At 39.5% G+C, this 13,533-nt stretch overlaps 1 protein-coding gene across 1 annotated transcript in view; it reads left to right on the forward strand.

Annotated features, from left to right (window-relative positions):
* The window catches only part of LDAH (lipid droplet associated hydrolase), a 98,845-nt gene that overhangs the window by 75,878 nt on the left and 9,434 nt on the right, over positions 1-13,533 (forward strand). Inside the window, exon 5 of the mRNA XM_005420273.1 lies at positions 7,423-7,505. Coding sequence (XP_005420330.1) covers positions 7,423-7,505 — 83 coding nt within the window. The remainder of the gene's footprint in view (positions 1-7,422; positions 7,506-13,533) is intronic.

A 13,533-nucleotide genomic window follows, 5' to 3' on the forward strand; every position in this document is an offset into this window, starting at 1 on the left:
GTGTGTGCAGTATTAGGTCCTCCAAGCCTTTGGTATTGGCTTCACTAAGCCAGTTCAGAGAAAGATTTTAAGTTCAAAAAGCACAGTTTTCTCACAGAGGCATGTTTTGACTTTGGGTACTTTCAGACTAACCTTTGGCTCTGTTTTTGAGGTTTTCTTCATCAGATAGCTGTGAAGATTTTGTTACTTGATCACTGTAAAAAGCAACATTCAAGGTAGTGGTGAGCAATAATAAGAGAATATGAGGAATTTGGCTGTGTAAATTTCATTATTGATAAAGAAATATATTTTTCAAGGACTAATTAATAGAAATTTTTACACAATGTTTTTCACTTGCAAGTATTTTTAAGACAGTCTACAAAACACACTTCATTGTCGTAGCAGCCTGAAGCTTGTTTTTAAAATGAGAAAACTGAGACATAGAGATTTTTTAATTTGAACTGGGTCTCAGAGGATTTCAGTGATAGTTCACAAAAATTCCAGGCCTCTTGACCTTTCGTCCCACAGTCTTATCTTTCACTTGTAATGATTACTAATACAGAATACTAATTTCAGTCTTCTTTTACCTTTACTGAGCCCTGGATATTTCTCTCTTTGGTGATGGTGGTGGATGCCAAACAGATGGAAGCTACACACTCACCCTAGCCCGGGATGGACACTGAGGTCACAGCTCCAGCAGAGCTTCCACACAGCCCATTAAGTGCATTTCCTACATTTGCATTTTGAGCCACAGTCCTGCAGGTTGCTGGATGTGCTTTATTTTTGTGCAGTGAGTTGTTCTGCAGGTTTGGGTGAAACAGCTTCACACAGGAAGTTCAGCATGTGGGCTCTACATTGCATTTTATATTCTACTTGAAATCATAGCAATAAAACCCAATAAATATTTTTCCAGGACTCTTGGTAATGATTCTGGGATTCTAGAGATTTCCTGCTAAAGCAAACATTGGCACAGGTTGTAAGTCTTTCCAGAGTCTGTAACACCAGGTAGCAAACACTGGGCAGGTGATCTCACAGGACAACCTTCCTCTTCAAACCCAGTGACAGATTTCAGACACCATTCATTTTTTAAGTGTCAGCATCTGATTGTGCCCAGTTCACAACCTGATTTTCAGAGCTGCTGAAAAGTTCAAAGTAACAGTCCTTGGCAGCTTTTTGAGATGGACTTCTAATTGCACACAAAAGAAGTAAGTTCTGAGTTATTTCCTTAGAAAAAGCCGCTTGGTATTCATGAAAAAGGAAACAGAACAAGTTTTTTTGAAAAGGAAAGAACTAAATATTCAAAAAATGCCAAGGTTAGCAGAGTATAGTATTAGGAAATAGCAAAGAGATTTCTCCCTGAACTTGTGACTTAGCTTTTGAGAAAAATAGCTTTTTTGAAGAAGCCCAGATTGACATTCCATAGCAGCCAGAGAGAAGGTTACTGTTCCTGTTTTATAATGGTATAGCTTTAAATATAGCTTTCCCCAGACATTAAACATCTTACAGTAATGTGGATTAGAGGGAAACAGTGGATTTAGGATATTTTGACTTTAATAAAAATGTTTACAGTGTCTCCCATTATGTTCTAACAAAGTTTGGGAAATATGACATACCTGACAGCACCTACTAGACAGATGTATGACTGCCTGGAAAACAGGATTCAGGAAGATTTTTGGAACTGGAAATATGTATCTAGTAGGATTTTGTGACAGTCTTATCTTCATACATTTAGTATTCAGTAGCTGTTCCCCATGTGGCCAGTGGAATACAGTGTGTGTGTTTGCTGAGGTTACAGAAAGCCCCACGCTAGAATAGGCTGCAGATGTGCTGGAGAGGGACAGGATCAAAGTGACCTTCACAAGCTAAGACAAGTGCTGGGAGGCAAGGAGAGGACAATGCTGTCATTCCTTAGGGAGCCAAGTTGTTCTGTGTGTAAATTTCTTACAAGAGTGGTAAATTACTGGTTAAGGAATAGTTCCACAAGAAAATATAATGGGAATATTGTGTGTCATGTGGATTAATGTGTTGTAAAATGAGGCATGATTCTCATACATATGAAGAGGTACAAGGGCTGAAGGAGCTGCAGCTCTGCTGTTGAAGAGAGGGAGATTCACTGGCATGAGCTGAAATTCTGCATCAGTAAAATTCAAGAGAGAGATGAGCCACTGGTCATATCCACAGGAAACCAAGAAAGAATAGTAGTAGATGTAGAGAATGGTATCTAAAAGGTGAGGTTGATGTAAGTATAAGGTATCTGGCCTTTGTAGAGATTTGCCCTAAAATTAATTTTATTAACTGTGTTTACAATTAGAGGAGCTCAGGGCAACACACTTAAAGTGCATGCGTCAAATATGTGTGCAGATCAGTTTCCTGTGGCAGCAAGGTTCATAATTAATTGCATATGACATTAAAAAGTATTTCCTTTTATTGTTTTGTATTTAAATGTTTTGTGCTCTAAGAGAGGGAAGACCAGTGTGTCATGAAGTATCACAAACGTGATGGCAACAGATCTTTAATTGTACTTCTTTGATTGTTTTCCCCACCATTCTCAGTTTTGCAGTGTCCCTCAGGGGTTGTGGCTGTCAGCATACAGAATAAATGGTTCTTCAGGTGTGGTCACATGGTGTGATTTCTGCAGTGGTACTGCAGAATTCTGCATCATCCTCCTCCTACTGTTTAAGAAACTTGGTATATGGTCTGATTGGATGTTTGAGTTAATGTGGATAGTGAACACCAGTCATCTTGGGGATCTCTGGATTCTGATTGCATTCTTTGCATTGATTATAAGCTTGTAATGGAAAAAACACTGGGTTTTTTCCTGCATGTATCTTGATTTCTTTAATTTGAACTTCATTGCTGCATTGATTTTTTTTCTCTCTTCTCATTGTCTCTGTCTCATTCTCACCGCCTGTTCCTCACAACCTGACTAACATCGTGTCCTGTGTAAATGCTGTCAAGAAAGGGCTAATTTGTTTACCAGATCATTACGAAATCATTTGTTTTTAATATCAACCTGGACTAGAATCTTTGGCCAGGATTCATTCCACTTCAATTTAGTAATTAATTAATTCAGTAATTAATTCAGATTAAGGTCTAAAGGTTTTATCCCTGAAAATAGAGTCATCTTGAGAAGTGATTTAATCCATAGCAGAAATTATTAATTTGCCCGGTGTGGTCAGTAATTATTTAGATATTTTAAAACAAAATTTCAAATCGTATTAATTTATTAGTATTTATTTACATTTTATTATTATAAATTTATTATTTTTAAATTTGTAATGACTCTAGACCTTCTTTATTGTTATGAAGACCAGATTATCTAAGCCTATTTTTTTATTTGCTTCCAAACTCCTTATCATATTACAGCCTTTCATTTTATAGATGTTTAATTCCAGCCAAAGTTTGTTGTGTCATATGTGAGAGAGTTTTTAAAAGACCTGTAAGTTTTGTCATCTAGTTATGCATACTTCAGAATTTAAAGATCAGTAAAATCCTATTTTCCTTTGCAAAATCAGTAGCAATTAGATAGTATTTTTTAGTCCTAAAGACATAGGACAGGGTGATTCTTGTGTAGCAAGATTATTATTAACTCAGCAATTCTCTATTTAGAGTTCTTTCAAACCCTAAATATACCTTCTAGCCCTAATGTATCCTGTGTTCTCTCTCCACTGTTGCTACTTCTTGATATCTCACTACTCAAAGAGAAATTGTTATCACCAGAAAAAGTATATAAAGAGCAAAAACCTCCTGAGTGTATTGAAGAAGAAAGTTAGATGCCATAAAGGAAAGTCATTTATCTTCCAAACATCGTCATCTCCTTTAGCTGCTCCTTCAACCTATACAAATTCTGTTGTATGCCTCTTGTTTCTGATATACCTAAGGAATATTTTATTGTTTATTTTTAAATCCTTTAATGTTTGTTCTTGGAAACCTACTTCTGCTCTTTGCAATTTCCTCTTACTTAACGCCTGCTGAAGTTTAAGTTCCTGTTTATTGGTTTCCCTAGGATCATGTTTCCAAAATTTGAAGGATTCCTGTTTGGTTGAAATAGACTCTTGAACCTTGCTGTTCATCCGGTTTAGCTTAATCCTGCCTTCCTGGTTCCCTTTCTTGCACAGTGCCCAAACCTTCAGAGACATTTCCTTTTGAAGTACTGCCCTTACTGCCTTTGCTGTCTTACAGTTTTACTTTTAGTATCTCTGTGACTCATCTCAGCTTACTACATGTGTGAATTTCACTTCAATTCTTATTATTTACTGAAAAAACACACAACCCACCCAGAAGTATGAGCAGAGTGCACTGAGAACAGGAGGTAGGACAGAGGAACCAGGAAGATGGGAGAAGGGGAGCAGGACAGTACTTCTGTTCCCGCTGTATGACTGAACTGGGGGTGGAGAGCTGCCTGCAGCATCCCAGTAGTGTTGAATCCATCCGTCAGGTTCTGCCCTGAGGGCCACTGCTATTGTCATCCCTGGCCTCCATCCACTGCAGGTACTGCAAGGTAATGCAGCAGCTCTGACTGCCCATCTGCTATCTGCTGTGGCCTGCTAACAAGAACTGCATTCTGGGCTGGAAAGTAGAAGTCGTGACATACTGAGGTCCTCATACAGGGCGTTTGGTACAAGTCCTGTTGCCACAGTTACCCTGCCAAATCCAGGCTATTGCACTTAGTGCTTTGTGGAATCCTCTAAATCCAGGGAGACAACTTAGTCACCTGAATCACCAGCACTTAGAGTAGCAAGGGCTGCTCTCTACATCCTGCCTTCTGACACAGAGCAGGGCTTTTGGCAAACAGCTTCAGTTAGAGGTAATAGTTCTGAGCACCAAAGTCATAGAGTTACCACATTAGAAACAGAACTCAATCAGAAATTAACTGCATTCCTATGGAATTCCTCATTATGGACTTACAGAGTGGTTTGGATTGGAAAGGACCTTAAAGATCATCCAGTTCTAACTTCCCTGCTATGGGTAGGGACACCTTTCACTAGACTTGGTTGTTCAAAGCCCCATCCAGCCTGGCCTTGAACACTTCCATGGATGGGGCATCTACAGCTTCTGAAGCAACCTGTGCCAGTGCCTCACCACCCTCAAGGTAAAGAATTTCTTCCTAATATCCAATCTAAACCTGCTGTCTTTGAGCTTGAGGCCATTCTCCCTTGTCCTATTACTCCATGCTCTTGTGAGAATTCCTTCTCTGTCTCTGTTGCAGCCCCTTTGGATACTGGAAAGTGCTATAAATCTTCCCCAAATCCTTCTCTCATCCAGGCTGAACAGCCCCAACTCTCTCAGCCTGTCTTCACAGGAGAGGTGTTCCAGCCCTGTGGTCAGTTTAGTGACTGTCCTCTGGACATGTTCCAGTTGTCTTTCTTAACTCTTGTTTAAGTTTTTCCTGGATGATTTTTGAAGATGCATTTGAAGATGTCTATCCTTCTAAAAACAAGGAATGCAATCCATCAGTTTGGAGCTGAATTGAGAAGACAACAACCAGTGTCAGGATGTGAACTCAACAATGCTGTAGATGCACAGATTTTGCCAGCTTCACCGCAGGATTGGATGGCTGGGTTGCTAGAAGTGAAACTGCACAGAGACCCCTTTTCCCAGGAGAGTAGGGTGGGACCAGCAGATTTGTTGGATTGTCCATGACAACCCATTCATCTTGTCAAGGAAAGAAAGAACTTACACATGCTGCATTCAATATTTAATTGAAGGAGGCAGAGCTCTACAGGCCTGTAACTGAATTGCATCTGCTTTGGCTGGCTCAGAAGTGAATATTACTTTCTAGGATTTTTTTAATTCATTTGAGAGCACTGGCTTTGTCTGTTAACATTTGATCTCCAGTGGCATCACTCATCTCTCCAGTGGCATTCTGTTTCCTTAGAGCACTGCTGGAATTCAGCCAACTCCATGTTTTGGTTACCACCAAAGACCTGTGTGATTGCCACTTCCTCCCCTATCCCACAGTGTGAGAAAGTTTTACTCCTGTCTGAAAGCAGCATCAGATCCAACACTCTCATTAACTACTTGTGCACAAAACTTCATTGGCTCAGATTTTTAAAATTATCAGTCTTTCAATTTTCTCATCTTTTTCAGGAGAAGATTTAGTATCTTAAAATGCTTTCAGTTATTTTGAGACCTAGAAATTGAAATGTTTTTGGATAATTTAGCCACGTTGGTTTTACAAACTGGTGAGAAAGTAGAATATTGTCATTTATTCCCACATATAGCTTATGAATGTCCCTGTGATGAGAGGTCAGGAGAGGCTTGGCCATTTTATTAGCCCAGTAAGCTAACTGGTCCAAAAAAGAGCTAAAAGAAGTGCTAATTCTTTGGCTAGCTTCACATTTCTTCAGTACAGCGTGATAATGACAGAAATGGATAGCCCTTATTAAAACACTCTCTCATATTCTGGAAGCATAATGCATGGAGCAAATCCTGATTCTGCAGTTGAATACAAGTTTTTTTTCTAGCAGCAGAATTCATCTGCAGTGCTTGTTCAAAGCCAGGCTTTGGACTGTATGATGAGCTTCTGTACGGTCTGTTGTATGAGAAGTCAGGGTAGGTGGACAGTGTGATCCTTCTGTGTCAGGATGTTTAAATTGGTGAATATTCAGGGATCCAGAAAAACCAACACAACTAAGCACTTTTCAGAAGTGCTTAGTTCCTTTTGCTGTCTAACATATAAGGGACATGCCTGAACTCAAGACTTCATAAAATTAATTAGGTGTCCAAATGTTAGACTCAGTCATTTATGTCTCTAAGACAGTATCTTGCAGATCAACTCAAAATAAATTGCACTAAGCTATTTTTAATACTTTATATTGCAGAGAGCTAAGACTTAAATATTTGATGTCCTGTCCAGTCTTGACTGGACACATGCCATCAATTTTATGAAGGACAACCACATATTTGTAGTTGCCATTGTTTTTATTATTTTTGTGTTAAATGTTTGAATGACTTGCATAATGATATGTCAATAATTGAATCATCTACTGATTAATAATGCCTTGTAATGTATGTTTTGTGTTTAAAACCTAGTCTTGAAAACCCTTCATAGGGCATTTTCATGCTGACCTTTACCTTTCTAAAAGCACGTAGTGCAAGGTAGTCATTAGAGTTCTTTCTCTGGTTAGGAAAGTCATCACCATGGGCTGATCTAGAAGTCTGTAGGATAGGTGGATAGAGTTACAATCAAAAAATCCTTTCCCTCTCCATTAATTAGGGAATTAATTAATAGGAGGTGAGTTAATTCAGTCTGTATGCATTTTTAATCATTTGGTTAGGTGAGATAAACTCTTCTCTTTCTGTCAGTGGCATTCTTTTCCATTGGATTGTCAAGATGATGACTGCTCTAGTTGCTCTGCTTTTTTGCAGAGTTGTGTCTGTGTTGTTCTTTTTAACAGTTTTGCTATGTATTTACATTATTGCTCGTTTCTTTTTCTGCAGCCAACATCTTGTACATGGCAAGCCAAGAAATGATGAAGGTGGTGGAAAGAGACAGTACAACCATAAAGCAAAATTTAAAGAAGGTAACTGTTTAATCCTCAGTTTTCAAAGGAAGCCAACATGCATGAGGAGATGTTACACCTAGTTATATTTGTGCAAAACTGGAATTTCATCAGGCTTGATTCTGCTTTTTTTGTGAGTGTCATTCCATTAAAGGGATCACTGATTCTTAAAATGTGTTGATCCACGCCTTTGTAGATGCAGCACTCATCACTATCAGATGTACCAACCCATCTGGTTTGTTTTCCTTGCTGGAGGAGAAGCAGTATGTGTTCTGGCTGGACATGAGGTGTGGTTCCCAGTGGGGCCTGTAGTTACCTGGGTTCTGATCACACAGGTGGGATGTCAGTTATTATCATGGGATTCTGCAGGCTCAATCTTCCATGGCTTCAGAATGGAACAGAGAACAGTCAGCAAAATTATGGCTCCACCATTTCACCCATTGGACTGTAACATAAGAGAAATTCCTCAGAGGCTGGAGCTGCTACTCTACAGGTGAATTAATTCATTTCAGGGACCTTTCTCACACTGAGCTTTCTCGTCTGTATGGATTTGTTGTTGAAAGAGATTCTGTAATGTCCTTATCTGCACCAATCACATTTTCCCAGTCACGGTTCAAGGGTTGGCACAGGCCAAGAACTGTTCTAATTGGAGTTCTGATATGGTTACCCTGTGGTCACCATGTTTTAGAGGCTGAGATAATTTAATAGTGTGACCATAGTCAGACAATTCCAGATGGGTTATGAGCCAGAAAACTGTCACATTTAATAAACTTTTATTGTGATAGCCCCTGTGAAAGTAGATGATCGGGGAAACATATTCTTCTGTGTTCCTTAACTTTTCTACATTTTTCTGTATCATCCCTGTCTTTTTGCTGGAAGAATGATTCTAGCAGTTTGCACTGGAAGAGATTTTCCTCAGAGAATGGAGTTTCTAGGACAGAGGTCCCAATCTCTGTAAAATTACTCTGTGCCTTTTAAATAGAAATGGTAAAAAGTTCACTTCATAAAACAGTCTTTCTTTTTGTGGCTGAAAATACTTATTTTTTTAGTTAGTCCATTTGCCTTCTCTGCACTTTGAAAGGTATGTTCATATTTTAAAGGGGTTGAAGTAGCACACATGAACAGGGATCCCTGCAGTGTACCTGGCATGCCTGGGCTTTCTCATTTTTGTTGCAGAGCACTCAAAGTTCTGCACTTTGTGGGGAATCTCAGAGAAGAGACTGAAGGGCTCATCTTGCAGACTGCAAATACTCCCATTGTCTTTAAAAAAACTTTCCATGGGTTGATCCAAAGCCCAGTGAATTCAAGGAAGATGGTTGATTTTATTGACTGAATCACTCCTCTGAGTGTCAGGGAGCTGGAGGGTCTGCCTGTTTCCTGAAGCATGAGCCAAGGCTGATCCCACACAGGCAGGCAGTGCCCTCTCCAAGCAGGAGGCAGTCCCACAGCACCTGAGCAGAGCACAGGAGCAGGGTCTATCGACTGTCCCAGACAAGGCAAAGCAATGTAACGGGTCCAGCATCCCTCCAGAGAATCCAGTCAGGAGCAAAAGGGGACAGGGGCAGAGACAGGAGTGGAGACAAGGCTACAGCATGGGTCCAGAGTCTATCCAGGAGGGATTACCAAAGACATGATCAAAGGGAAGCTGCAAGGTGGGAGCCATCCAGGTGTCAAGCTGTGTACAGTGTAGATCTGATGTTGGTCTGGGACACAGGGCCAGGGCTGGAGTCACTGCACACTGTAGCTTGGGAGGCTGAGACTAAAGAAGGACAGGGCTGGAGACCCTGGAGCCTTGTGCAGGAAGTGTGGGCTGGGGCCAGGCAGGGCTGGTGAGGGCTGTCAGTGCCCTGAAGGGTGGGACTGCAGGTCCCTGTGCTGGCCAGGGTACAAAGTGAAGGGTGCAGGAGCAGGACTCCAAGTGCATGAGGAAATGTTAATCACAAGCAGACGTGCTTGAAGTCGAGCAGAAATGCTTTGCTGGGTGGGACGGTGGTGGTGAGAATCAGCTGCAGCCTCAGTGACTTCAGGTGGTCAATCAGATGCTTCACATTACAAAAATTCTGATTTCTTGTACTGAATGAAGGCCCATAGCTAACAGTAAAGTTTGCAGGTGTCCTAGTCTGCTCCATCTGTGCTTTTGTTGACTCTGTCAATCTAAGCATGGCCTTGGCAGGCAAGAGCTGGTTTAAACCTGTGTTAACTTTCTTTTATTGATTTTTCTATGTCCTCATACGTGTGTGGCAAACGTACTCAAGAAAACAAAAAGCTGAAGCAAGCTTTGTAAGAGTTAGCTAACTGAAGAAAAAGCAAGTCTAAAAGTGAAGCTAAATGCTTCTCTTTTTTCATCTTCTAGTAATTTCTGGGAATGTAAGAATTAAGGGAAAAATTTTCAGTTGGCATCATGTTAGATTTGAAGAGTATTGACAATAAAAATGGACTTAACTTATAAAGGTTGGAAGTTTATAAAAACAGGAACTGTAGTCCAAGTTGCTATAGAACTGGCAAGCTGTTACTTCAAAAAATTTATACTGTTTAGTAGTCTCTGTGATCATATGGTAAAAGCCAATCTTAACACCTGACTTTGCCAGCTGCTGTGGAATAGAAAAGTTATTTCTGGATCTTATTTGCATTCTGTGATCTGAAAGAAGACACAAAATTATTCCAATCTTTCCATGTCCAGGTTTAACTATAATTAATACTAGCTCGGGACCAGGAGAAATTTTATCACCAGACTGCAGATTCTTAGTGTAACAAAGGTAATTGCTTGGATTTATGTTGAAAGAATGGGAGCTGGAATATTGTTTGGATAATTAAGTGAGGTTTTTCGCTTAAACTCTTTTAAAGTCAGGACTTGTGCACATTAAATAGCAGTGGAACTGTATGAGGAGGATGGAGACCTGTCTTTAACAAAGTAATATATGATAGAGTCTTTGAAATATTGTGTAAAATTACTTGATCAAGCAGTACATGGATGTATAGGAATTTGAGCTTCTTATTGCAGTGACATGGGGGGTTGTGATAAACCAGAAAATCCAAACAAATAAGGTAAGGGATACTGATAAAAGATTTCCTCAGATGTGGAGGTTAATTATTAGCTGATCATGTCTAAGCTGAGCTACCTGTGCCTGTGTTCTTTCACTGTAATAACACCAACTCTCTTTCCTAACAGAAGCTGGAGGCAAAGATACTACTGAACTAGAGGAAGTTTATTGTAATTCCTGCACAAAAGGAAGTGGGTGTAATTCCATGTTCTTAAAAGAAGGATCAGCACTAGGCATCATGAAGCTTCTACAAACAGAATTTAAAAAAATTTAAAGGCAGAGGAAAATGAATGTATTGGGCGTTCACTAGCATGTCCTGGAATGGACAATGATTCCTTATAGAGACTCTCTACAGAACTTAGATTTTAAGTTTGCATTGTGTCCTGTTCATTGCTCTCTTTTAAGACTTAGCCTTATTGAGTCTTTCTCTAAGCATATAAACCTGTTATAATAAATATAACCTTATATAAATCAAGAAGATAATTGCATGAAAGGGTAAAACTAGGTACTTACAGAGGAAATTCTCTTAAAATAATCACCCCTCAGATTTTGCATTTATTGAGAGATATATCTGATTCATTAGTCCATGTGTAATACACAATAGTCCTATTCTGAAATGTAGGATCTGCTCTAAAGCCCTTTTAAATCCATTGAAGAGCTTCCATAGGCTTCAGCAACTCTCGAATCAGTGAACTTTTGTAGTGGTGCGTAATTTTCTAAGATCATAAACCATCTCCTTCAACTGCAAATCAGGATTCTTTTGGTTGGCATGTTAATCCAAAAGCATTCATTTGTTCCTTGTGTTTTTTGCCAGTGGTCTGGTGTAGCAGTTGGATTGATTGCATAAGGAAAAAGACAGGAAACATCTGAAGTAGACATACAAAAATGAAAAAACCCAACCTGTTGTCTGAGAAGAAAGTTACAAGCTGGAAATGTATTGCCATATTAACCTATTTTCACTCAAACTGTGGAAGTTTATATTGTAGGTGGCTTATAGGCCTTATAGATGATTAAGTGGGGAAGAAATACAGTTTTGAAAAACTTGATTTAATGAAGTCTATGTTTACTACTTTGTGCTTATTCCAAAGGTGTATTTAGAATTTAAAGCAGTGCAAGTTTATATCACACCAATGATACCATAGATAATATGTTCTCCAAAAGTATCAACTAAACAGTGACATGGGAGATTTAGAATAAAGGCTGAAGAGTGAAGTATTTTCTCTCCACAGAGCAGTGCTGGGCTTTTCTTTTGCAAAACTGTCCTTGCTAGAGAAATTCTTTTAAACTAAGCAACCAAGAAGTATTTTGACCCCTGAAACAACTGTTTTGATGTTGCCTAGTCTTTTTGTTTGAGTCTCTGTGGACATCCATGTGGGTTAGTAGTGATTCCCAGTGACAGGAGCATGATCTGAAGGTACGTGCTTGAAATAATGTTACAAATACTTTGCCTGCCCACAGCGTGAGTGAGGTGCTTGCCTACATTTGTGAAAAACCTTCCAAACGCTCTTTCTGAATAGGTGCAAAGTGTTCTCTCTAGCCAAGAACACCTCTTTTTTTGGCTGGTCTCACATCCTTTTTGGCTTGCACTCCCTGGAGGTGCAGAGTTGAAGCCAGGGAAGTTGCACATCTGCTTGGAGATTTTGGTGCCCCTGTCATTTAACCACAAGAACAAGCTTTTCTTTGAAGTACCCAGAATGCCTAATCAGGGATCAGCAGCTTCTCTCCGTGGTGGAAAAGGATCCCAGTGGGCATTTTAAAAAGTCAGTGTACCACTATATATATACCTGTGATATTTCATTTACTCTGTATCTGAGTGCCTGTTACCATCATTTGTGCTGTGTGGTATTCTAGTAAAGAAGTGATGACAAGAATTTCCAAAATTTTTGGTCTGGGTACAAGGTGTGTGCTGCACACAGTGAGCAAAGATAGCAGTATTTCCCCAGCCTTCTGAAGAATATTTAAAAGTTACCATCAACCCCTTACTACTCCTTTATTTCTTAGTTCCCCTTTGCAGTGCTTCCCACTGGGGAGCATCGCCTTTTACAGCCAGATTCTGATCCTGCTGTTGCAGGAGACATTTGACTTAATTAAGTCCTACTGAATGTAGGCTTATACTCAGAGGGAAAAACTGTTTGCAGTAAATACAGTTGGAAGAATCTGTCCCAGCAGTAGTAGTATTGCTTAAATAAGGGTTTCAGGTCTGTTTGTTTTTATTTTGGTATTTATACAGACTTGACTTCTGAAATGTTCATGTTCCTGACACATCTAAATATATACCCTCAAAATGCTTTTAAGTCTTTAAAAGTAACATAGATAATATAAATAAGTTAATCATCCTGATTTGTTGATAAATCCTGTGCATCCTTTTTAAAAGCACAGTTTTACTTTGCATTGAGTTTGACCCATCATTATCTGTGAGAAAGTGGAAATAAAAGTGGTCTCTGTTGATCTCATGGGTCTTTGTGCAGAGCAGCCAGTAGTGTTGATAATAAACTGCAGCAGAATTAGAGAAGTCCTTTTCCCTTTGTTGATTTACCAAGTCTCAACATTGATAGAGGCATGAAAACTGTGTGAGAATACTTAAATGCTTGACACTGGGGAGAGTCCTCACACACCTGGAATCAAATGCAAAATAGACATTACATCAGGCCCTATCTAAGGGATTGCATCCTAATTTTTCTGATAGTAAAATGTTTCTTCACCTCCTTTCCAGACAAGGAAGCTGGTTTTGTTTTTTATTTATGCTGGCTTAACAACACTGGCCACCATTATGTTAAATAAACTCAGCACAAGCACTTGAACTACCCATTACACCTTCACTGCAAGTCCTACAGGTGGGTATTTAAAATGAGCATCAGGACCCCAGATTGTCAACTGCCTTTTCTCCAAACAGTCCAACTGAAAACATTGGGTTTCACACTGCCCTTGGAAAGCTGAGAAAACCCAGTTCTGGTAAAACAAGCTGAGAAGCAAGTTCCCCAGGACCTTACCATCAAACTAGCTGATCT

The sequence above is a fragment of the Geospiza fortis genome, unplaced genomic scaffold, assembly GCF_000277835.1.
Source record: "Geospiza fortis unplaced genomic scaffold, GeoFor_1.0 scaffold81, whole genome shotgun sequence".
NCBI lineage: Eukaryota > Metazoa > Chordata > Aves > Passeriformes > Thraupidae > Geospiza > Geospiza fortis.